Source organism: Sciurus carolinensis, chromosome 15 (assembly GCF_902686445.1).
Source record: "Sciurus carolinensis chromosome 15, mSciCar1.2, whole genome shotgun sequence".
NCBI lineage: Eukaryota > Metazoa > Chordata > Mammalia > Rodentia > Sciuridae > Sciurus > Sciurus carolinensis.
Window position 1 is genome coordinate 43,030,310 of NC_062227.1, and position 22,744 is coordinate 43,053,053.

Here is a 22,744-nt window from a genome sequence, read left to right on the forward strand (position 1 = left end):
ATGTTGCAAAACTTAAAAAATAGTATTGCAAGAGATGTAAAATCTGTTGAAATTAATGAGAGAAGACATGCACCAAAGAAATTTGAATTGTTGAATTCAGAACAGCAGGAAAGGAAATGAAGAAAGCAGGGGAATTCATAAAAGGTGTTGCGACATGCCAGATGAATGCTGGAGCAATCACAATTGCCCTATAATTGGGAAGGGGACTCAGAGAAGAATTTATAGGCAGTTCTAACTGGAACTTGTGCTTTGAATTATTATTATTCCTCACTCCTTGTTTAAAGGAAAGTTTCAGGAAATTCATGAGATTTGTTATGAACTTAATGTCAACAGCACTTGGTAGATGTCATCTATCTGTTGGGATATTTTTCTAGTTTTTAATTTTTTTAACTGACTTTAAAGCATTTGTGTTTGGAAGGGTTTTTCACCATTCCTACAAATGTGAATGTTCCAGTCCTACCCGTTCTTCAAATTCCATTCCAAAGGGCCTCTCTTTTACCAACAGCTTCTTTAATTCCCCCAGCAGAGAGCTATTTTTCTTACTAAATTCACATAATTTTACTTGGACATTTCTTGTGAAGTTTATCACATTCTATTTGAAAAATATTCCTAGGATTTATCAAACTATAAAAGATCTATAATTGAACATAGATTTTCCCTCCCTCTTGTCATAAACATACAGTGAGAAAATGAGTGAGTCCTAAGGGAAAGTAATGGCTGAATGTACTTAGGTAAACATAGAAGAAAGAAATAACAACAGTGGCCACTCTGGAAGGTTTCCTATTTCTAATCTGGCCTTTCTCTAAAATATGTTATTTGGCACTGAATATTCACCAGCTCTTCAACCAGACTCATCTGCCATGGACTATTTATGTTCAAGTACCTGAAAGAAGAGGAAGAAACTAAGAGTCAGTTCATAATACTGGTTATTTATGCTCACCGTCAGAGAATGGGTGCATGAGCAATAGTTTTTTTTTTATCAAATTACATCTGCTTAAGAGGGATGATACGTTGTCTCTTTTTTAAATAACCAGAATTGGCCTTTCTGTGAATAACTGATTTTGTATGTTTTTCTTTTACTGGCTCCAAAACTTATTATTAAGCACTATTTCACAGAAAAATAACAAATTATATGTTACAGTCTGATTGCCTAAAATAGGTATTTCTGAGTAGAAGAAAAAACATGAGAATGAAAATACTTTGAAAACATGTCAATTACTTTAGTCATAAAGAGTATTCTTGAGAGTAAAAGCAGATATGAGCGTGACTCAAATTCAATATATTTGAAATGTAAAGTAAAAATATAATACACCTGGATAGTTATGCAAATTGCATGGATAAAATTCTTCCCTAGGGATAACTTCAGTGTATTTTCTAAAACCTGTTTTTTCAAAAAGAAAAAGTGGAGATGATCTTCATTTCCTTTAATAGATGCATAGCTTCTTCTTAGTTTAGTGAACTAATAAAAACAATTTATTTGAAGAATTAGTATGCAACTCTTTATGATTATTAATTGATTATGCTTAATTTTTGATAATCAAACATTTTTATTACTTCAGTCACTTGTCAGTGTTCTCAAAGGAATCGCCTTACAACAATCAGCTTCATTTATAGGCACATGTCTTAACTAAACTTAAGTGTTCACTTCTTAGACATGGGCATTTAGTTTTAAGCACAGAAGTACAGGATAGTACAAACAATGTGGAATTCGGGTCAAAAGACTTGAGTCTAGTTCTTAAAGATGATTTAGCAAGAGAACTTGGATACATTGTAATGCTTTCGATTTTCCTCATTTGGTACAGATAGGAAAAATATGCTTAACTGCCTTGTTTTGAAAATCAGATGAGATAATGTATCTGAAAAAAAAACCACAAAGTACTATTTACATATCATTATTATTATGTTCAGGAAATAACTTTAGGTAAATAATCTCCTACAGTGACCTTCTTCCCTTTTGTTTTTAGGTACTTAAGACATAATTAAAGTGTGGGTCAAAGCGTCATTTCTTCCTTTGCTTAACAAAACTTTATTGACCTAAACAATTTACCAGAAATGTTAAGAAGTTGGAAAGGTTACCAAAACTTTTTAAGTCTTGACACATTCCTTTTTGTAGTTCACAAATAACCAATTCTCTATGCATCCCAGACCTGGTGATTATAAATAATTTAAAAAGATACGCAAGCGTTAACTGTTCAGTCTTCTGCACATGCTGTATTTTACGCTGTGAATGACACCTATATACTATTTAAAAATAATTAGCGCTACGGGATGGCATTGCATTGATCCCCGGAAATGGCTCTTCGGTCTTGCATTGTTTAAGATGATGTAGGTGCCTCAATGTGTCAAGTTGCACATTCAGTATTACTTCTGTCTCAGAAGCGGCTGGTTCTGTTTAACAAGGCTCTGGGAAACCACCCAGTCATGCAGGAACAGGGTTAAAGAAAGTCCAGTAGAGGGGAGTAGTACGGAGTGTGTGTGTGTGTGTGTGTGTGTGTGTGTGTGTGTGTGAGTCAGAGACAGGAGAGGGAGACACAGCGCGAGCGAGCGCACAGGACACAGCGCCGAGTTGCGGAGCTGACTCCTACACAAGTTCCAAAGGCCACCGTGTCCGCGGCTTTCGGCCCTAGCGGGACAGCGGGACCGAGGTGGAACGGCCTGCCCGGAGTGGGCTGGGTTGGGAGGAGAGGGGTCTCGCGAGGGTTTCAGGGCGTGGCTGGAGTAGGGGGCGCGCGGCGAGTGTGCGCGGGTGTGCGCGCGCGGAGGGCGAGTGTGAGCGCGGCGAGTGTGAGCGAGGCGAGTGTGCGGCCGCGTCGCCATTCCCCGTGACGTCAGAGTGTATTGTTGTGAGCGGGGCCGAGCGGAGCATCCCCGGAGCTGTCACCGCGGCGGCCGCGGCGGCGGCGCAGCGCGAGCCCCGCACGAGCGAGCCCGGCCGGCACCGCCCCCGCCACTGGCCCGGGCCCCGCCGCCGCGGCTGCCGCCGCCCCCGCCCCCGGCCGGCCCGCCCGCCGCGCGGCGCCGCCGCCGCCGCCGCGCGCCCCCACCCACCTACCCCACCCCCTCGCTCCATCCCTCCCACCCGCCGCCGCCGCCGCCCGCGCGCCTCCCCCCGCGGAGCGAGTGCGGGTCACCGGGTCACTGGGTCATTGTCTCGGCGCCCGAACCCCGAGCACCCCGTGGAATCCCCCACGTCATCATCAGAACCATCAATGAGATGCAAACATGAAAGACAAGAGGAAGAAGAAGGACCGCACCTGGGCCGAGGCTGCCCGCCTGGTACGTACCGCCCCCCGCCCGCCGCCCGCGCGTCCTGCCGGCCCCGCCGCTCGCCCCGCGCCGGCCCGCGGCGGCGGAGACGGCCACTTCCAGCCCGAGCCGCCGCCCGCTCGCCGGGCTCCTGCTCTTTGTTATTCTGCGGGAGTGGGCTCGCCCAGGGTCCCCTGTGTGTGTGCGTGTGCGCGCGGAGGGGAGCAGCGATTATCTCCGGGAGCCCCGCGCCCGCCGCGCCCGGGACTGCCCGGCACACTTCTCCCGGTACTTCGCGCTCCGGGCTCGGCTGTGCCTTCTCCACCGGTGAATTTCCGAGCGCTCGGCTCCGCTCGACTTCCCTCTCTGCCGCTCCGGAGACCTTTGTGTGGCAATTACCACTCCCTCCTGGCCCCTCCACCCCCCGGAATTTCATCAATAACTCTGTGCACGGTCTGTGTGTATGTTCGGCGTTTGTGAGTTCAAACATTTTACACGTGCATGCACGCTGTGTGTCCGACACGGACTTGTGGGGCGTGTGCTTGTGGGCTAGGTTGTTGCGTGTCTGTGTGCCGTGTCGTGTGCATTATGTATGCACACTGATACGTACATGTTTTGTGTGGATCCAGTTCGCTGTATTTGTAGGTATTGTGTTCCGCTCGATGTTTGTGTGTACATTATGTGCACGTGTGTGCAATTCGTGAGTGTGTGTGTCGATGTGTGTGTGTTTGGTGAAGTTGGGTCAGTGTCATTTGTCGTGGGAGGTTAAGAGTGTACAGATAGGTGTGTTTTTACTGCTGGCTTTCTGGGCGGTGTTACTTGGCTGCTTTTCCTTTTCTTTAACCTTTCGGAGCTTACGTTTTAATCATCGAAAGAATGTCTCTATAGAAATGCTGGTTGGCAGAGGGGCGTCGGCGTCTTTGGTTTGATGCATGTATATATGTTGGTTTTTCTTTTCTTTTTTCCTTTCCCCCTCCCCATCTTCTTTTAAAGGATAGCTGTAAACGGTTTTTTTTTTTTTTTTTTTTTTTTTTTAAAGGGTATTTCTGAACAGTGCATCTCACGGGAATGCAAGGCATTGCATTTGAAGCTGAGCCTTTCAGGGTTTTGGCTACATAAATTAAATATTTATTCACCAACTTACTATCTTTATAATTCGGCCAGCAGAGAGCTGGCTGCATGCAGCAGGGTGGGGGTGGGGGCCCAGGACATGTTATTGGGTTGACTTTGTAAAGATTGTTTTACTATAACTGTAGTCATTTTTAAAAGCTATTGAGTAACTACATTATGCTCAAGGAGAACATTTGTCAAAAGTAATTATCTGAGTTTCCTTGAAGGGCCTTGCTCCTAGTCTATGGATTCTAGCAGAGGGTTTTAGATAATTGGTCCTATTGCCCTGCGAAGAAGTGACAAAAGTCCTTTTTAATTGCAATCTAGTTATTGGTAGCGGGAGTGGCCAGGCTCTTTTACTTATTCATCTCTTAATTTGGTAGTGGTGTATGTTATCATTTCTCCCCTTATCTGTGACTGTGTTAATCGCTAAATCACTCTCTCTGTGGATGAATGGGCAGGTGATAGCCATTCTCTAATGAACTGCTTCTGGAAGAGGAAACTTAGTTGTGAGGAATATGTGAGAAGTAAGCAGTAAGTGTTAAGTGGATGCCAGATTGATGTTATCACTGAGTTTTGCCAGAGCACAGTACATTACTTATTGTTTGCTCGGCCATTAATTCAGAATTGTGTGGGGGTGTACAAGGCTTCTGAAAATGCATTATTCAGGTTCCTTGGAGTGGCAATCAAGTACTATTACAGAGCTTCAGTGTATGTATTTTAAACAAGTGAACAACGAGTTGATTTATAAATATTTAAAAAATAATGATTCATGAATTAGCCATATCTGCTTGCAGAGAATTATTTAATAGATAACATTATTCTGATGGAATTTAAAGCTTAGCCATGTGTATTCAATCAGTGTATGTTACTATTCTCAAAAGTACTGAGCTTTATTTGATTGAATCATGATATATCTGTATTGATATATCCTGCAATAGATTTCTAAGTCACAGTTTTTTGTTGAAAGTTAAATTTTCTTCTTGCAAAGTTCATTAATAGGAAAAGACACACTAGGAGTCATCAACACAAAAGAATTAATGATAGACCAGATGTCTCTATTTTAACCAGACATATTGAACTAGTAGTTATGGTAATTTTTCAATTTGGTTCAAGTTATTTTTCCCCTGGTAGTTGTACAAATGTGTGTGTGTTCAAAATGTGACAGCTGAAATAAAATACTGAATGAAATAGCAAGTGATTGTGCTGGAAATATAATTTTCAGAGATTTGTGATTTGTAAAAGTGAATTATGATAATTCTTAACTTAGTTAATGAGGAAAGGAGAAATTGGTCCATTTGAGTAATAGTAACCATTTTTTATGTTCTCTTTATGATTACACGAATGCATATAGACTTGAACTCTTTCAAACTTGTAAGATAGGATATTTTTACTTTTATAATTGTTAGCATTAATTTACACTCAATGAAAAAGGGATTTTTTTAGCCTTTCTGTGATATAGATATTATCTTTCATATGCTGCTGATTTTGCTGTTGTTCAGGATTTTTAGTCTCTTCTCACAAAGTATTAAACCAGGAATCAGATTTTAAAAGTAAAAATGATTAGGAATGGATGGTAAATGTGCAACTCAATATGTAGCTCTGCTAATATGTGAACTAAAGAAGGCGTACTCAGATTAACGTTAAAAAGCAAGCTTCCAGTTCATACTGTGTGTGTGTGTGTGTGTGTGTGTGTGTGTGTGTTTGTATAAACTCTCTTGCTGGAGTGTGTTTTTGTGTGTGTGTGTGTGTGTGATTTTTCTTAAAAGGGACGACACAAGAGGGAAGGAAATGCAAACTAGATATTTTGAATTGTGACCAAGAGCTTGTTTAAATGTAGCTTTGTCTTCATGTTAAGAAAAACATATCTGGAAGAATAATTCTTCCTAGACTAAGTAAGAATTTCTATTCTACAACAATTTTTTTTTTCTTTGTGAGAAAAGTATATAGTCTGCAAATCTGTAAACTCTTGAGTGGCAACTCCTGGGATTTTTGTTTTAGCTATGGGTGCAGCTACCAAGCCCTACCCTTTCCTTCAGAGAGTATGCAATACTTATATGTGGTGGGCTTGCTCAGTTTTTGAAAGAAGGAGTGGTGGTATAATTTGCCTGTATTTTCAGGAATGCAGTGATTATTAACTGGCTGCCATCTTAAAACAGTAATACCACCCCCCCCTTTTCCTTTCTGCCCTGCATCAGTTGCAGAATTTCAGCCTTTAGCCTCCTCCCCTCCCCCACGGCCTTCTGCAGTTGTAGTCGTTACTTTGCGCATTGCCATTTAATATGGAGGCTGCTCCCAAACCAGATGCATTTTCATCTGTTTTATCTGCTCTTCTAAGGTTGTAGAGTCTCAGAGGACCCCACAATCAAATGGAAGTATCTTCTGTCTTAATATTTGTAGACCACAATAAGAATAAAAATCAAAACCATAACTCATGTTGAGCTGGGGCTTTGACTTTAATCCTTTTGACTTTTATCTCAAGTCTTCACTCTGTTACTATAAATACAGTTTAAACCATTGTGAAAGGATCTTCATGCTTCTTTGTAAAAAATGGGGATTTGACAGGACTTTGTTTTACTGCACTAAGGGGTTTCTTTGTTACTGGCTTAACACAGAACATACTGTTATTTATATATTTATTCTAGGTTAATTCTTTTTTTGACATGCAAAAATGTTGTTGCTTTGAGCAGTGCTTTTTGATAGTTTCATCACTTTGTTCTATAGGGAATGCAGCTTTTAAGATAATGATTCAATGTATTAATTTGCTCCCTGAGTTTCATTCTATTTGTTTTATTTTTTACAATCTTTGTTTAGTCTCAGTGGCACCTGAAAACCTGGAAATAAATCTTAGCAATTTCAATAGCTTTGTGCTTTGTAACATGGCTGATTTATTTACTCAGAGCTTAGATATGTTCATACAGATAATAAACATCAGTTTGTTGTTATTTATTTATTTTTTTGTAGTTCAAGGTGACCTTTGGGGGGATTTTTTTTAATATAGCAAATTTATCTCACTGTTAGAAGAAAACAGACATATATCCCTTTCTGCCAAAGTAGGATTACTGAAGGTTTTAAGTAAATTGAAGTTGCTAAACCATGTTGTTTTAAAAATTAAGTATGTGGGTTTATTAATTAAAGGAAATCTGTGTGAATCTTTTGCGCCATAAATATTCTTTTCAATAATGCATTACATCCCAAACTGTTAGTGTTTCTATAAAATGAAGTCAAATATTGTTGCTACCTATTAAAATACAAAACAGTTTAATAGTTGACTGCTTGCTTTGCCTTTTGTCTTTGTATTTTATAAATAAACATAATTTATCAGGATGATAAGCCAGAAAATTGGGAAAGGTATTGGAACTGCTTTTGGAATCCTTTCATTGTGTTTAAATTCTAGGTTATGACTGGCCTCCTTAACAGTAAAGACAGTTTTGACTTGTGATTTGGGGGTCACCCCAAAGGTGCACCTGAGCATAATTGTGAAAATTCTTATTGAATCCTGAGCCTGACAAATCTATTTCTGCAAATGGAGTTTATTTTCACTCACTCACATTTCACTCGGTTTGATTCAGCTGTTTTCTGTGATCCACACATAGCATCTTTTCTTTATGTCTATATCTCATCATCTCCTCTTTCAAATGTGGAACTTAAATTTCCATTTTGCAATTTGAAAGATAGAAGAGATTTTAGTGATCTGTATGCCTATTTAGAAAGAAAATGAGCTTTAAGTTTGAAAAAAAATGTATTTGAAATTATGAGTAATGTTAAGTTAGGCCTACTGTTTAGCTAATTTTTACCCCGACTGACATGACAGTGAATTTTAAGAATTTAGTGTTAGGTCTTTCTCTCCTCTGACAAATTCTTTCCTGACAGATCATTCCTTGGCTGTCAGACATGAACTACATTCTTGGTAGACCTACAGAGTCATACCTGTAAAGGAATTTCATTCCAGAAAAGTTAACCAGTAAAGGAATTAAACTCAATATTTAATAATGAACTAGTTATAAAACTTCACCGAAATGCTTTGGAAATGTTAAATATGGCCTCTAAACATTTTGTGGGCTCTTGTGTAGATGGTTCAAATGCTGGGGAGGATGCAAAGATATATCTTTGAGGAGTATCAAGTTCAGTAGGGTAGAGAGCAAGAAGTTGGAGGATGACTGAGCAGACACTATCTGTAGGTGACACATGAATGATCAAGCAGGTGCGGGTTTACAGATTTGCCGAAGGGTGAAGCTGTGCGGTATGTGTCGATTGTGGAATGCTTAGTGGATTAGGTGAAGCTAGGTTTGGTCTTGAAATAGAACTAAGTTTAAACAGTTGACCGAGGGGAACATTTTAAGAGAGAACTGCATGGGCAAAGGTATAATGTTGGGCAAGAGGATGGATTCTGGTGCCAGTGAGTAGGTGAGTGTAGAAATACCAGAAGACTGAAAGAGTAGGCTGTATGATACAATTGAAAATTAAGTTGTGATCAGATTTGAGAGTTTTGAAAATCATTTTAAGGCAGTGAGTTGTAGCATGGGACTCATGGGCCAGGTGGTAGTAGTAGGAGAATTCAAACACCCCACCTGCCAACATTCATGAAGAAGCACACAACAGAATGAATATCCCTTATATGTATTTGTACAGTGAGAGAGAGGGGGTATACCATTGAATGCTCCCATTAATTCCCACTGAAGAGTCTGAAAACAGTTAAACGATCTAACTCTATTCTATCCTATGTTCTTTACTAAATGAGGCATAGTAGAAATCTGTAAATAATATACATTACATTTGTAGAAAGAGACTTTATACAGAGTGCTCCATTCATTCCTTAAAATACCCTCTTGAGATCAGAAGATAGCTGGGATTATCTCAGCAACTGACTGAGTGTGGTTTACTGACACCTCCAATATCCTTACTGTGTCCATAAGGAATAGGACTGAGCAGAATTTTTTCCCCTTGTGCTGCCTCCAATTTTTAAAAACAATATGGATATTTTAACTGATTTATTGGGAGGATCCAAGCCTACATCAGATTTATTCCCTGCCTTTCTTTTCCCTCCCCCACTTTCTCTCTTCTGTCTTCCCTCTCTGCATCAAAATTGTGCATAAGTTGTTACTATTGTTATTTTACATCTTCAGCTTTCTCCCTAAGGCTTGGGAGTAGCAGCTCCTGATTCCTTCCTGATGGGGCAGGGAGGAGGGGTGTCCTTGTGGAACCACTTTTCAGCTATTTGCCAGCACTGAGTGCCTTGATTATTCTGCTTTTGTCCCTGCACAGTTGGTAGCTGCCGAAATCTAGCCCTGACGGAAACTTTTCTTGAAGAGCCCTTGGGGAACAAATAGAAACATTATATGATTAGCCACATTGTTTTCATTATTAAACAAATCTACATAAAAGGGTGGCAATTAACAGCTTTATAGGCCTGAACTTAAGACACCTTCCTCTCCTCTTCCCTCAGTATTCCACTTGAAGTGGTTACAATTAACTGTTGCTGGTTTTAATGTCAGCAACTGACAATACTAAATTGGGAATAGGCACTTCTCCTGGTTGATTGACATATAGCCCTCTGACACATTCTTATGTCGGTTTAAGGCAAATTCATGCCCTGGGGTTAGAGCCAAAGGGCTTGTCAGAACATTGACTTTAATAGCTGAAATATATAACTTAAATGACATCCAAGACCTTAACTTTGGAGGAACTTTTAGAACCCGAGAAATTCTCCAAGGCGGTGCAATTTATACTTTGTGGACAAGTTTAAAACTCATAAGATTTTTCTGAAGATGTACATGTGTAAATTTAATTTATGGTATAATTATTTGTCACTGGTTTACTTTGTATAACTCTAACATGGATTAGTTCAGATAAAAGTAGATTGTGGTTTTAAAAATAATTCTACAGTTGATATGTTTTGGCAAGTGTTTCTTTATGCAACTATTATGCAACAGTTGGTTTTTGAATAAATTAGGAAATCAATAATAAATTGTATTTATTTAAAGTGGACTCTGTTCATTTAGTCACAAGATAGATGATTTTTCTTTTTGTGCTGGGAAGTGAAGCCAGGGCCTTCCGTGTGCTAAGCAAGTATTCTACCATTGAGCCACACATCAACCTTTTTTATTTTATTTTTTAAATTTTATTCTGAGACATGGTCTCACTAAATTACCCAGGCTGCCCTTGAACTTGTGATCTTCCTCCTTCAGACTTCCAGGTAGCTGGAATTGCAGGCATGTACCACCATGTCCAGCTGACAGATGGTATTTCTAAGATTTTACTAACTAAAATATACGAAACCTATTTTAGTAATTTCAGTGGCTCAGAAGTTGAGATTGGATCCTTGGGTTTGTTTTCATGCACAGTCATTGGGAGTCATGATATAGTGAAGCTGTGGTTTATTATTCTATTTTTTTATGTTAAAAATAATGATTACATATGTAATTTGTATATATATCAAATCTTTTTAACATAGCCACTGAAATAAGGTATTCTCTGGACCATTAGGACTGTTTATGACTCTCTATACATCCTTATCCACCCCCCACAACAGATAAACTCTTACTTAGAAAAAAATTTATAAGAAAATTTCCATTCTTTAAAAATGTGTTAACTTCAAAATCTGGTAAGCAGAAAGTGTCTTAATGTCTTCCCTAAGTACTGTCCATTTAATTTTATCTTTATCCTTTAAGTCAAACCTAGACATTTAATTAAATATATTTTTTAATTAAAAATTTGATACTTCGATACTTTCCTTGTTTTCTTCCCTTCTGTCGTCTTATTCTTTCCGGCTCACTCGAGTTTCCTGTTCTCCTCTCCATTGCCCCTTGAATGCCAACACATTTCAGGATTCTGCCTGTTTCCCCCTTTTAATTCTCACTGCCCTCCTTCCTTGGCAGTCAACTTGGTGATTGTCCCATGACAAGGATTGCAGCCATAATCTTCTCCCTGAATTTCAGACATATATTAGCAGATCCTATCATTTATCTCTCTGTACGGTGGATATTTCAAATGAAATAAACACTTATTGAACACTTCCTATGCATATGACGTGTGTTGGGCACACAAAGAGAATGTGACAGCATTCTTCTCTGGAGGGACTTGTCTATGTGTACCTAAATACTCAGAGTCCCTGGAGAGTGTGAATTCTGTCTTCTGAATATAGCTCACATTTAGATCCTCTTCTTTTCGTCCTCTACATTTTACCTCGTTCAGACCTTCCAAATAGTTTTTGTCTCTAATCTCTTTTCCAGTTCTTCCTGAAACTATGTATATGTCTAGAACAGAACTGATCTTCCTGAGTCATTCTTCTGCCTAAACACTTTTATAGATCAGCAGGCCATGAGGATCCCTTTTTAATATTGGCAATGTTTTTTAAAAAATAGATAATTGTTATCCCTAATAATCTGTGGAATTGAGGGTATTATGTCCATTATTTGTTAGACCAGTCCTCTCTTTTTGTGGTACTTTCTACAGCCTTAAATTTATTTTGTATTCATTTAAAATACAACAGACTGGTTATTTTAACATTGGTTAGTTGATTAAACTAATCAGCATATTATATCAGCTTCTCTACTCAACTTGATTCCTTGTGTTGTACTGCCCCTCCTTTCTAAATTGCCTCCTTTAACAGCTTTAATTATGTTAAGATTTCTGGGTCTAGACATTTATTGTTAGCACATCTAAAATGTGCTTTCACTTTAAAAAAATTATTAATTTTGAGACATAGACTCATGATGTGGAGTTAGAAAATGACCTGTAGATGGTCACTTACTCTTTCTGCCATCCATACCCTCTCCTGAGATATCTTTCTTAGCCTTTGAAATTAAGTCTGAATACAGTCAAGATTTGGTACAAAAGTGGTCAGAAGCAGCTGTTTTGAAGGATTATTCCCTAAATACATGAATTACAATTCAAAAAAAGAACTCTCTGTAAAGTACAGCACATTTTTTATTTTTAAAAATGGAGAAATTTAGGAAAAAAAACTAAGAGTTCCCATATTGTCCTTAATTCAGAATGATAATTTAGCTAGTTACAAAAGCCTCAGTTGACTATCCTTAGCACTTTAGAAACGTTTATTCATTATGTTCATATATCATTAAATGTGAGACTTGGTCTAATGTGGGTTCAGTTGTTATTCTTTAGGGAGGTAATAGGCTTTTTGTATCTTACATTTGTTACATATTCTCTGAAGTTTTTTGCAGTTTTTCTTTTCCCTCCAGGGCCTGGGACCGAACTCAGAGCCTTGCCTGTGCTAGTCATGTGCTCTGCCACTGAGCTAAATTCTCAAACTTAGTTCTTTGTCGTTTTAATACTGTCTTAATGGGTGGATTTATCTTTATTATACTTGGTACTTAGAGTATATTTGTCACCATTTTTTTTTTTTTTTTTTTTTTTTTTTGCGGTGCTGGGGATTGAACCCAGGGCCTTGTGCTTGCAAGGCAAGCACTCTACCAACTGAGCTATCTCCCCAGCCCTTGTCACCACTTTTATACTTTAAAATATGAATCATATTGTATAGAACTTGCTTATTGCAATGTATCCCTGCCAAACTGAATTATTTGAAATCTTTTAAAAAAATATTTTTAGTTGTAGGTGGACACAATACCTTTGTTTTATTTATTTTTATGTGGTGCTGAGGATCGAACCCAGTGCCTCACACGTGCTAGGCAAGCGCTCTACCACTGAGTCACAACCTTAGTCCTGAAACCTTTTAAGAGTTCTCTTAACATATAGTAAATATGGCATCTCTAGCTTTATGGGTTAGAAATTGTATCAGAGCAATAGGGAAAGGACTCCTTTAATACTGAGCAGAATACAATGCTGGCTGTGTTAACTTTGTCAGGATTGTGGACTTCAGCCAGCAATGAATAACTGATAATTTAGGTAGAAAAAAAGGGTTTTTTGTTTGTTTGTGCTATAAAGTAGTTCCTGTAAACTATCAGAAGGGATCTGGAGAATCAAGCTAGAATTATATTCAGGAGTCGGTAGAGGCTCGGCAGGAAAAGCACATAGTCTAGGTCGTGCCACAAGATTAGGTCAGTTGGGATACTGCCGTAGAAACCACTCACACCAGTGATGGTCCCTGCTGTGACTCATTGGGTCCCTGCACTGCTGCCAGTGTATCATGAATGTGTCATAATCTGCTGTCTTTGCATCCTGTGTTCAGGATTCATGGTCACAGGCAGAAGCTTGAAATTGGCAGACTGGAGGTCCCATGTATGTTCCTTAGCTGCTGGGGAGTGGCGAGAGGGCTTAGAAACATATCCATTTACATTTTCATAGCACATAAGGTCTACAAGATTAAAGCTGAATGTCTTGTCTCTCCCCATCTCCTGTTCTCAGCAACTCTGCTCCCCTTTCTTTCATTTCTGTGAAAGCCACCCCTAGCTTCACAGTTGTTCCAGCTGCAAACCCTGTTGTCATCATTAATACCTTCTATTTTTACCTTTTACCCAGAAATCACTGATTTCTACCATTTTGTCTCTTCAACTCTTTCAATCCTAATCTTTAAATTTTGTACTTATATCCATTTCCATTGTCATTTACCTGTAATTCAGTCAGTTATGAGGATTATGAAGACAGTATGGATTAATGATAGACCCAAAAGGAAGACCTATTTATTTGTCTTTGAATGCAAATTCAGTCCCTTAATTTGGTGTTTGACTTGGGCAAGTTATTTAAGAGCTCTCCATTTTAGTTGTATTGTCTAATGTGACAGAGTGGGAGAAAATCTTTTCCATACGCACTTCAGATCACTGATTTCCAAAATTTATAAAGAACTTACAAAACTTTACACCAGAAATACGAAGAACCCAGTCAATAAATGGGCTAAGGAACTGGACAGACACTTTACAGAAGAAGACATACAGGCGATAAACAAATATATGAAAAAGTGCTCATCATCCCTAGTAATTAGAGAAATGCAAATTAAAATCACCCTAAGATTTCATCTTACTCCAATTCAAATGGCTATTATCAAGAACATAAGCAATAATAGATGTTGGCCTGGATGTGGGGAAAAAGGCACACTTTTACATTGCTGGTGGAGTTGCAAATTGCTGCAGCCACTCTGGAAAGCAGTGTGGAGATTCCTCAGAAAACTTGGAATGGACCCACCTTTTGACTCAGTTATCCCACTCCTCAGTTTATAACCAAAGGACTTAAAGTTAGCATACTACAGTAACATAGCCACATCAATGTTTATAGCAGCTCAGTTCACAACAGCTAGATTGTAGACCCAACCTAGATGCCCTTCAACAGATGAATGAATAAAGAAACTGTGGTATGTGTACACAATAGAATATTATTCAGCCATAAAGGAGAATAATATTATGGCATTTGCAGGTAAATGGATGAAATTGGAGAATATCATGCTAAGTGAAATAAGCTAATCCCCCAAAACCAAAGGCCAAATGTTTTCTTTGATAAGTGTGTGATGATACATAATGGGGGTGGAGTGTTGGGGGTCTGTAAGAGAAGAGTGGAGGAACTTTGAATTATATAGAGGGAAATGAGAGTGGGGAGAGGGTGGGGGTATGAAAGATGGTGGAATGAGAGACATCATTAACTTATATACGTATTATTACAGGAATGATGTGAATTTACATCATGACAACTGTAGAAATGAAAAGTTATATCCCTTATTATGTACAATGAATCAAGATGCAGTCTGTAAAAAAAAAAAAAAAAACAAAAAAACAAAAAAAGAGTCATGCAGGACTGGAGTTGTAGCTCAATTGTAGACTGCCTAGCATGTGTGAGGCACTGGGTTAGATCCTCAGTACCACATAAAGAGGCATTGTGTTCATATACAATGAAAAAAGAAGAAGTAGTGCTAATATCTACTTTAAAGAGTAACTTAAATATTTAAGCAAGATAATATTCTTATTTAAATGTATTTAGTACAGTGTCTGAAGTTTTAAGATGCCAGTTAATATTAGTGTCTGACCACGTTCATCTTCTGGTCCAGCTGCTAACAGCCGGTTTGTAACTTGTTTCACTCTCTTCTGAGACCCTCCTCCTTGCATCTATAATGTCTTACTTAAAAGTAAAACTAACTTCTATTACCTCCCTTGAGTCTGACGTGGTCTCTCATGGAAACAGATGGTGTTATCTTAAAGGGGTGATTAAGACATTTTAGGGTATAGTAAAGAGAATAACAAGGGATGGTGAGGCAAACCAGGGCTTAAAACATCAGGAAGAAGTTACATCCTTAGACTTGGAGGACTAAGAATAATGGAGTGGCTGTTGACATAAGTGGGCAGAGGTGGTCACAGAAGACTTTCTGACAGAAGCTGTGGCTTTTCTGAATGGACTATAGCTTCAATCCCTGCAAGGAGGAACCCTGGACAGTCATATTCTGACATCTCTCTCCTATTCTCTGATCTCTAGTTGGTGCCTTCTATCCACCAAATCATCCAGAAGCCAAAAGACAAGAGAATCCATTGAGGAAATTCACAGACATTGTCCTACTGAGACGTAGAACTAGGCGAACGGGGTAGATGATGGATCTGGAGGTGCTAATGGAGACTGTTCAACATACCTATTAAAATGTTTTTAAATAGATTTCCATTATTCCAGGAGTCTAGTTCCCAGATGAAAACCTTCAGAACCCAGTGGCCTCTTCTGTATTCCTGTGGTGTCACTGCTGGGTATTCCTGCCACTGGCATTCCATACTCCAATCAGGAAAGTGCTATTAGGTCTTTGTACTGGTCCTGCTGTCCATAATTTGCCTCAACTTTGTACATGTTGTTTTCTCTTGGAAAATCTTCTCTTTCCACCTTTTCCCTTCTTTTTTATCTGGTAAATTTTTAGGCTTTCTTCGGATTTCAGCTCCCTCTGAGATAGATGCATTTATGTGCTCCCAAAGCACTTTGTAGTTGTGTGGTATATTATAATTTTCTGCTTACTTTCTTGTTTATACTTTTTGCACTACCTAAGTTGGTTTAGATTATAGTTGAATTCAGTGAATAAGCCAAAGGAGACTTTTCAGAGGAGCTGATAGAGCCAGGTCTTTAGAAGTTTTTCAACAGATCTGTAAAAATGGAGGAGAGTGTTTCCACAAAACTTATGCTTTCTTGATTTATTTCTGTGTCATTGGTACTGGACAGTGTAAAGGGATCAAGTTTTCCAAGAGTCAGTCAGATAACTTATGAATTTTGAAAGTCTGTGACTACTTTCAACCCACTAGTGGCACTTCTTATTTCATTGGGATTATAATTTGATAGTCATTATAATTAATAGCACTGGAAAAATATTCACTTCCTGCCATTAATATGTTGGGCATGATGTGAATGAAATAAGATATGTGCCTTGACCTTTGGGTAATTAACTTAAAAAAAGGGAAAAAAAAACCTTAGGGCCCAAATGAGATTTTTCTCTGTAAATTTAAAGTTGTGCAGTAGTAGAAGTTCAGTAACTTAAAAGTAATCCTATGTGTTTGATTTTTAATAAGGTAGGATGATAAACTATAAAGGCTTGCTCTGATTTCCAAAGCAAAAGAATTATCTAGTATACTGATTGATTACAACACATTTTAGATATGTTTGCAAAGTTAATCATTTTTTGTATAAGTTAATGAAATATTCATAAACCTGATATTATAGCCTCCATTTGAGAATATAGGAATTTGACATGATATAGCTTTAGTATATCAATTATATAAAATATTAGTATCAGTAAACTATTGTGCTGTAATTTAGATCTGGAATGTTCCCCAAGGGCCATGTTGAAGGCTTGATCCCCAAGCTGTGGCATTTTTGGGAGGTGGTAGAATGTCTTAAGAGATGATGAATGTCTTAGCAAGAGGTCTTATATTATTGAGGCTGTGCCCTCTGTGGGGGATTGTGGAATGCTGGTGGTCTCTTAGCTTTTTTGGGGTGGTGGTGGTGGTGGTGGTGGTGGTACTAGGGATTGAACCTAGGGTCTTGAGGCAAGTAATGTATCAGCTGAGCTATATCCCCAGCCTTCCTCTCTTAGCTTTTGTTCTGGCTGTGAGGCTAATGGTTTTTTCCCTTGAGCACCACTCACCATGATGTGCTGCCTTGACCTAGGTCCCAAAGCAGTGGGGGTCAATCAGTCATGGGTCGAAACCTTCAAAACTGTGAGCCATAATAAACGTTTTGTTTTTTTTTTTTTCCTTCATAATTGGATTATTTCAGGTATTTGTTTTGGAAAGCTGTACAATAGAAAGCTGAATAATGTACAGCAATGACTTTTATCACTAACTAATAAAAACTAATAGTTCTGGGGTACTTGTATGCCTAACACTGAAGTAAACTTTGTATATCAGTCTTAAACTGCCTAATCCTGTGATTAAATGTAGGAGATATTTTGCAGTATTGTCCATGTTTTTCTAATGAAGAAATTTAGATATAGTCATTTTGTTAGTTGAGTTTTTGTCAATTGAAGCAAAATAAATGTAGCTTTAAGTAGTTTAAGGGGAAAAGGCTCACATAACTGAGATATAGACTTCAATTGTAAGTGGATATAGAGATCAGAGAATGTCATCCAGGTATTTGCTTTCTCAGTCTTTTTTCTTTATTTTTTTCTCATGGCTTCACACTGCAGATGGAGTTCTATCCAGGTTTTGGAGAGGATGGTCATGGGCACTATAGGCTTGCGTCCTCCAAGCTTAGCAATGCCAGCTTAAGAGAATCAACCTCAGTCTCCATCCCTGTCTCCAGTCAATTTCAAAGTGCCTGTCCCAGGAAAATTTTACCTTGTCCTTGCTTGGCTGACATGCCTATTCCTGCACCAGCGGTAATGGTTATGATCAGGTATTATGACTAATTGTCATACAAGGATCATGTGGAACAGAGGAACATTACGCAGAAGCATCAGTAAAAGGCAGATGGAAGTATGTTTGAAAAATAAATTAGAAATGCTATTGCCTTTGCTACAGAAAGTGAGTTAACTTGCTCCACTGGTAAGTGGGAGAGGAATGACAAAAACATACATCTGAATGACTTCAGTGCTCTGGACCTTAAGTATTCTCATATAGGTGCTTTCTCACTCATTATTTCTGGGTTATTTTTATGATAATTATTTTACACTAAAAACATGTTAAGCCAAGGCAACCATTGCAATGATCCTAAATATATCTTTGGTCTGCTTCCACTGAAACCTACTTTCCTAATTTAGAGGCTAGAAATTACCATGGATGATTTTAGTCCTATTCCTCCCCCCCCCCCCCACACACACACTAGTTTCTTAGAATTATATATCAATAACCTCTATATAATATTTGTGACATAGTTTAATACAATTCAGAATCTGGTCTGTTTAGATCTTAACACACCAAAATGCGTATTTCTGCATGAAGCTTCCAGATAGTTTCTAGATGTAAGTAAATGTTTTTATTCACTGCCTTAAAATGCCAAGTTTCTGAGTTGATCATCACCCTTAGAGGATGTTAACTTAGTCAAAGAGAACATGCTTTTCTTCTCTTTGGAGTGAATCCCCACTCCTTCCTCTGAGTGTTGAGATGAGTTTGGCTGAATTGGATGATGACTCCTTATTTCACACAGAAGGCTCTAGACTCCACAGTTGCCATATACTGATACTTGACAGTGCTCTAGAGCCCAGATGAAGCAGATACAGTGCTTCAGAAAACTTCTGCCTCCTTAATTCCCACCCCTTAGAGCTTTCTGGAAATTTTCTTATATCTTTCAGCTTATATGGAGTTGGATGTGCTGAGGATGTTTATTCATGCTCAGCTCTAGGTAGAAGCGCCCACTATGCATAGATAGTAAAACACTCCCCGGCACGGTGGAGCATGCCTGTAAATCCCCGTAGCTCACGAGGCCGAGGCAGGAGAATCGTGAGTTCAAAGCCACTCTCAGCAATTTAGCGAGACCCTGAGCAACTCAGTGAGACCTGGTCTCTAAATAAATACAAAAAAGGGATGGAGATGTGGTTTAGTGATTAAGCACCCCTGGGTTCAATGCCTGGGATCCCCCCAAAAGAGTAAAACATGTTTAGTCGAGACCTATCAGAAACTTTAAGGAGAGAAAGAAAGAAAGACACTATTCAACATAAACAAAAATGTTATCTCCTTATTCTCAACCCTTTTCCAATTTTTATGTTTCTCATCACTTTTTACTAATGTTGCCTTCTCCAGCCAACTTCAGGAATTAAATAGGGATAGTTGGATTGTCAGCAAGAAAAAGAAAAATGGATGGTAAATACAGATATTGCATTTCCTTTTAATCTTCAAATGACTCTACTTTTTTTGTTTTCAGAATTCATTATTCACTGAGCTCCGCTTCATAGCACAAAATGCATTCATGAAAGTTAAAACACTTTTATTTGTTAAAAGCTTTTTGGAGATTGAAACTTTTTCTTAGTTGACTCCACCCACTTCATCTTTTTATGAAATTTTATCTCTTGTTCTCTCAGTATTAGGTGTTAGTGGGAGGCAGTTTTAGTGCAAAAAGCAACTTGTAAGCACATGAAAGATATGATCTAGAAAACAGGACTTCATGAAGCTTACTGTTTTGTTATAATGCTTTCCATATGTGCTTCAGCATATATCTTTATGTTAATGAAGAACATCTACAAAGAAGAAAGATTGTCTTCTATTAAGTCCTTCCTTAAGAATCTCTCTGTCTTCCATACATAGGCAGGGAGATGTTTTCTTATAAGCAGTAGATTGGTGCACAATTCTTTCACATTTTCTCCTGAGGACATGTGTTAGGATTGTACTCCATTGCTGCCTTGAAGTCAGGCCAGGAGCCTATGGATTGTTTTGTTACTTTTGTCTTGAATCTTTTCAGGACAATGTTTGAGTCTCCTAATTTCTTTCTTAACTGTGTTGATCACAGAAACCAGTGGAAAATTGGGACCAGGTTAGTTAGGTTTGTGGTTAGACATACAGCTGTGAGTGAAAAGCATGTTTTACTGTACTGTGATTTGGGTTTGGTCTTGCATCTCTCTGCCTATCCTGACAGATAGGGTCCTTCTAGCAAATCAGGTATTTTATTCCAGGCCACTTTTTTTTTTTTTTTTTTTCCTCTTACAAGACTCTAAGTGTATAATTACGTACTAAGAGGTAGATTAGACAAATAAGGTTAAGTCCCCCTTTTTCCCCATCTGCATTACATCAAATTGATTTATAAAATTTTCCTCTCTATTTGCACTCATATGTTGTTATACCAGTAAAGAATTTTATTGTAGGAAAGTTCTTTTGTATTTCATTTTAGATATTTGTTTATATTTTTGCTTTATAAAATAATTGCTTTCCCTCACATCTGCCTCTTGAGGAGGAGCATTTTCTGATCAGAAAGAATAGAACAATTACTGTTAACAGGAATTGAATTCTACAATAATTGAAGAGATAGAAAAAGGGTACCTGGATATTTTAAATGTGTTCAAGTTTCCAAGTGCAGACAAATTGTGTTTCACTGAAAAGGTGTGGGAAGAGGACAGCAGTGTCGCAAGCAGTAACTAAGAGAGGAATCAAGTTTGGTTCCAACAAGTGGATTTTATTGATGCAATAGACACTCAACTTAACATTCCTAATAATAGCAACTCACAAATACATTGAAGATTCACTCCCATATTCACCTAGAGTCCACTCCCTATGGACTCAATGCAACATCTCTTAGCCCAGAAGTCAGTCAGTAAGACCAAGGGGATTCTTCTCAGCCTATGTAGCCTCTTTCAGCTCCTCGGATGTCTTCGGATGGATGTCTTCGGACCTCCAATGAGTCGGAGGCTGGATGGCAGTCGTCATCGTGGGAGTGGTGGTTAGTTGTCTGGCCTTATTGACAAAGGTCGATCAGCAATCAGCGATAGTGTGGACGGCAGCCAGGGCAGTCGAGAGACAGAGCAATGTGGAGTCTTCTAGTTACGGTGCTGCTGACAGTTTGCTCCAAAAGTGCAGGAGTTAAAGTAGTGATGTTCAGCCCAGTCATGCTCTGGTCTTTATTGATAAAGACCAGAACACGACTAGACTAGGAGCCACCACTCAAATCATAGATAAAGGTTCATATGGGCATTGTTCAGGAGTGTCATCCTGCCACACAGCAAGTTTGTCACCAGGCGCCTTTTATTTTAGTTTTACAAGTCCAGGCAAATACCAAATATAGCTTATTATTACTACATAACATACAACTATAGCAATCCCTGTTATTTCCTTGTCTCATTCCAAGCAGACACTGTCTCAATACTCCTTTTTTCTTTACTTTTCTTTCTCACACTCCCTCCCCCCACCTCTTGGCAGAGGGGAGTGCTGGTCCAGAAGTACCCCCATGAACAGATTATATTTCCCCACCATGCTGTCTCAGAGAGTCCTGGCTACCTTTCCAGTCCACTGACGTCTCAGTCACCCTCTGGCTGTTTCCCACTAATCCCCACTCTTCCCTAGATACAGTGTACGGCAACTCCGGAAAGCTGACAGACTGCCTATTGAGCCCTACTTCTATTCCTTCATGTAGGAATAGAAAAAAAGAAAAAAAAAAAAAAAGGAGAAGAAGAAAAGCAGTCTTGAAAGCCTGCACTTTCATACCGTGAGGAATGTGTTGACCATATGCATCCTGAACCAGATGAACCTTGTTTGTCCAGCTCTGCAGTCACCAATAGCCAGCCATTTCTGTTCTATGCAGCAAACCCAAAACTCAAAACCAGAAGTTTCCTGAAATTTTCTTCTTTTTTGTTAAGATCTATTAATTATACCAATTAATATATATCACTGTGATATTATCATGCATGCATTCATCTTCAATGATCATGTCCACTTTCCTTTTTTTTTGGAATTTTCTGCCAATCCTTTCCTCAAATGGTGATGGAGTTGTAAATATATAATCACTGACTTGTTAAATTGTACTTTTTAAATTTTCTTTTAAACTCTGGCATAATTTATCTGCAGAAGGCACAGATTTTCACGGTGAGTTCCTTATCTATGAAAATTTTGATCTTTACATGGGGGTATAGCCATTTAATTATTATAGGTAAGGCCACCTATAAATTGCTTGGGTCACAAAACAATTTTATCTTCCCACTTTAATTTCTCTTCATATACCGCTGATATGTTTTACTTTACTCCCTGTACTAGAATAATACAGATTATCCATGTATTCATCATCTAATGTGTTTTCTTCACCTGATGGCAGGAGTTTTTATACCTAAAACCTGAATGCCACGGTGGTTAACAGCACTCTCCAAGCTCTTCCTATAGTTTGTTTGCATTGGGAGGACTGATTCCTTGTGAGCTTACTGTCTGTGGTTGAGCGAATGCAAGAGAACAACATCTGGTCTAATTTATCTTCAGGCGTAATTTAATAATGCTGAATGGTAACCTCTGGGAACAATCTAAGTAAGAGTTTATGTGAGTGCTAATTTAGGGTTGGCTAATAGGTAACTCTTTCTTCTTATTCTTTGCAAAGGATAGAAATTTTGATCACA

The 22,744-nt window shown here is 38.6% G+C and overlaps 1 protein-coding gene across 1 annotated transcript in view; it reads left to right on the forward strand.

Annotated features, from left to right (window-relative positions):
- Positions 1–3,147: 3,147 nt before the first annotated feature.
- Asxl3 (ASXL transcriptional regulator 3) overlaps positions 3,148–22,744 on the forward strand; it is a 165,853-nt gene continuing 146,256 nt past the window's right edge. The window contains 1 exon segment of the mRNA XM_047525985.1: positions 3,148–3,276. Within this exon segment, the coding sequence (XP_047381941.1) occupies positions 3,223–3,276 (54 nt within the window). The 5' untranslated portion in view covers positions 3,148–3,222.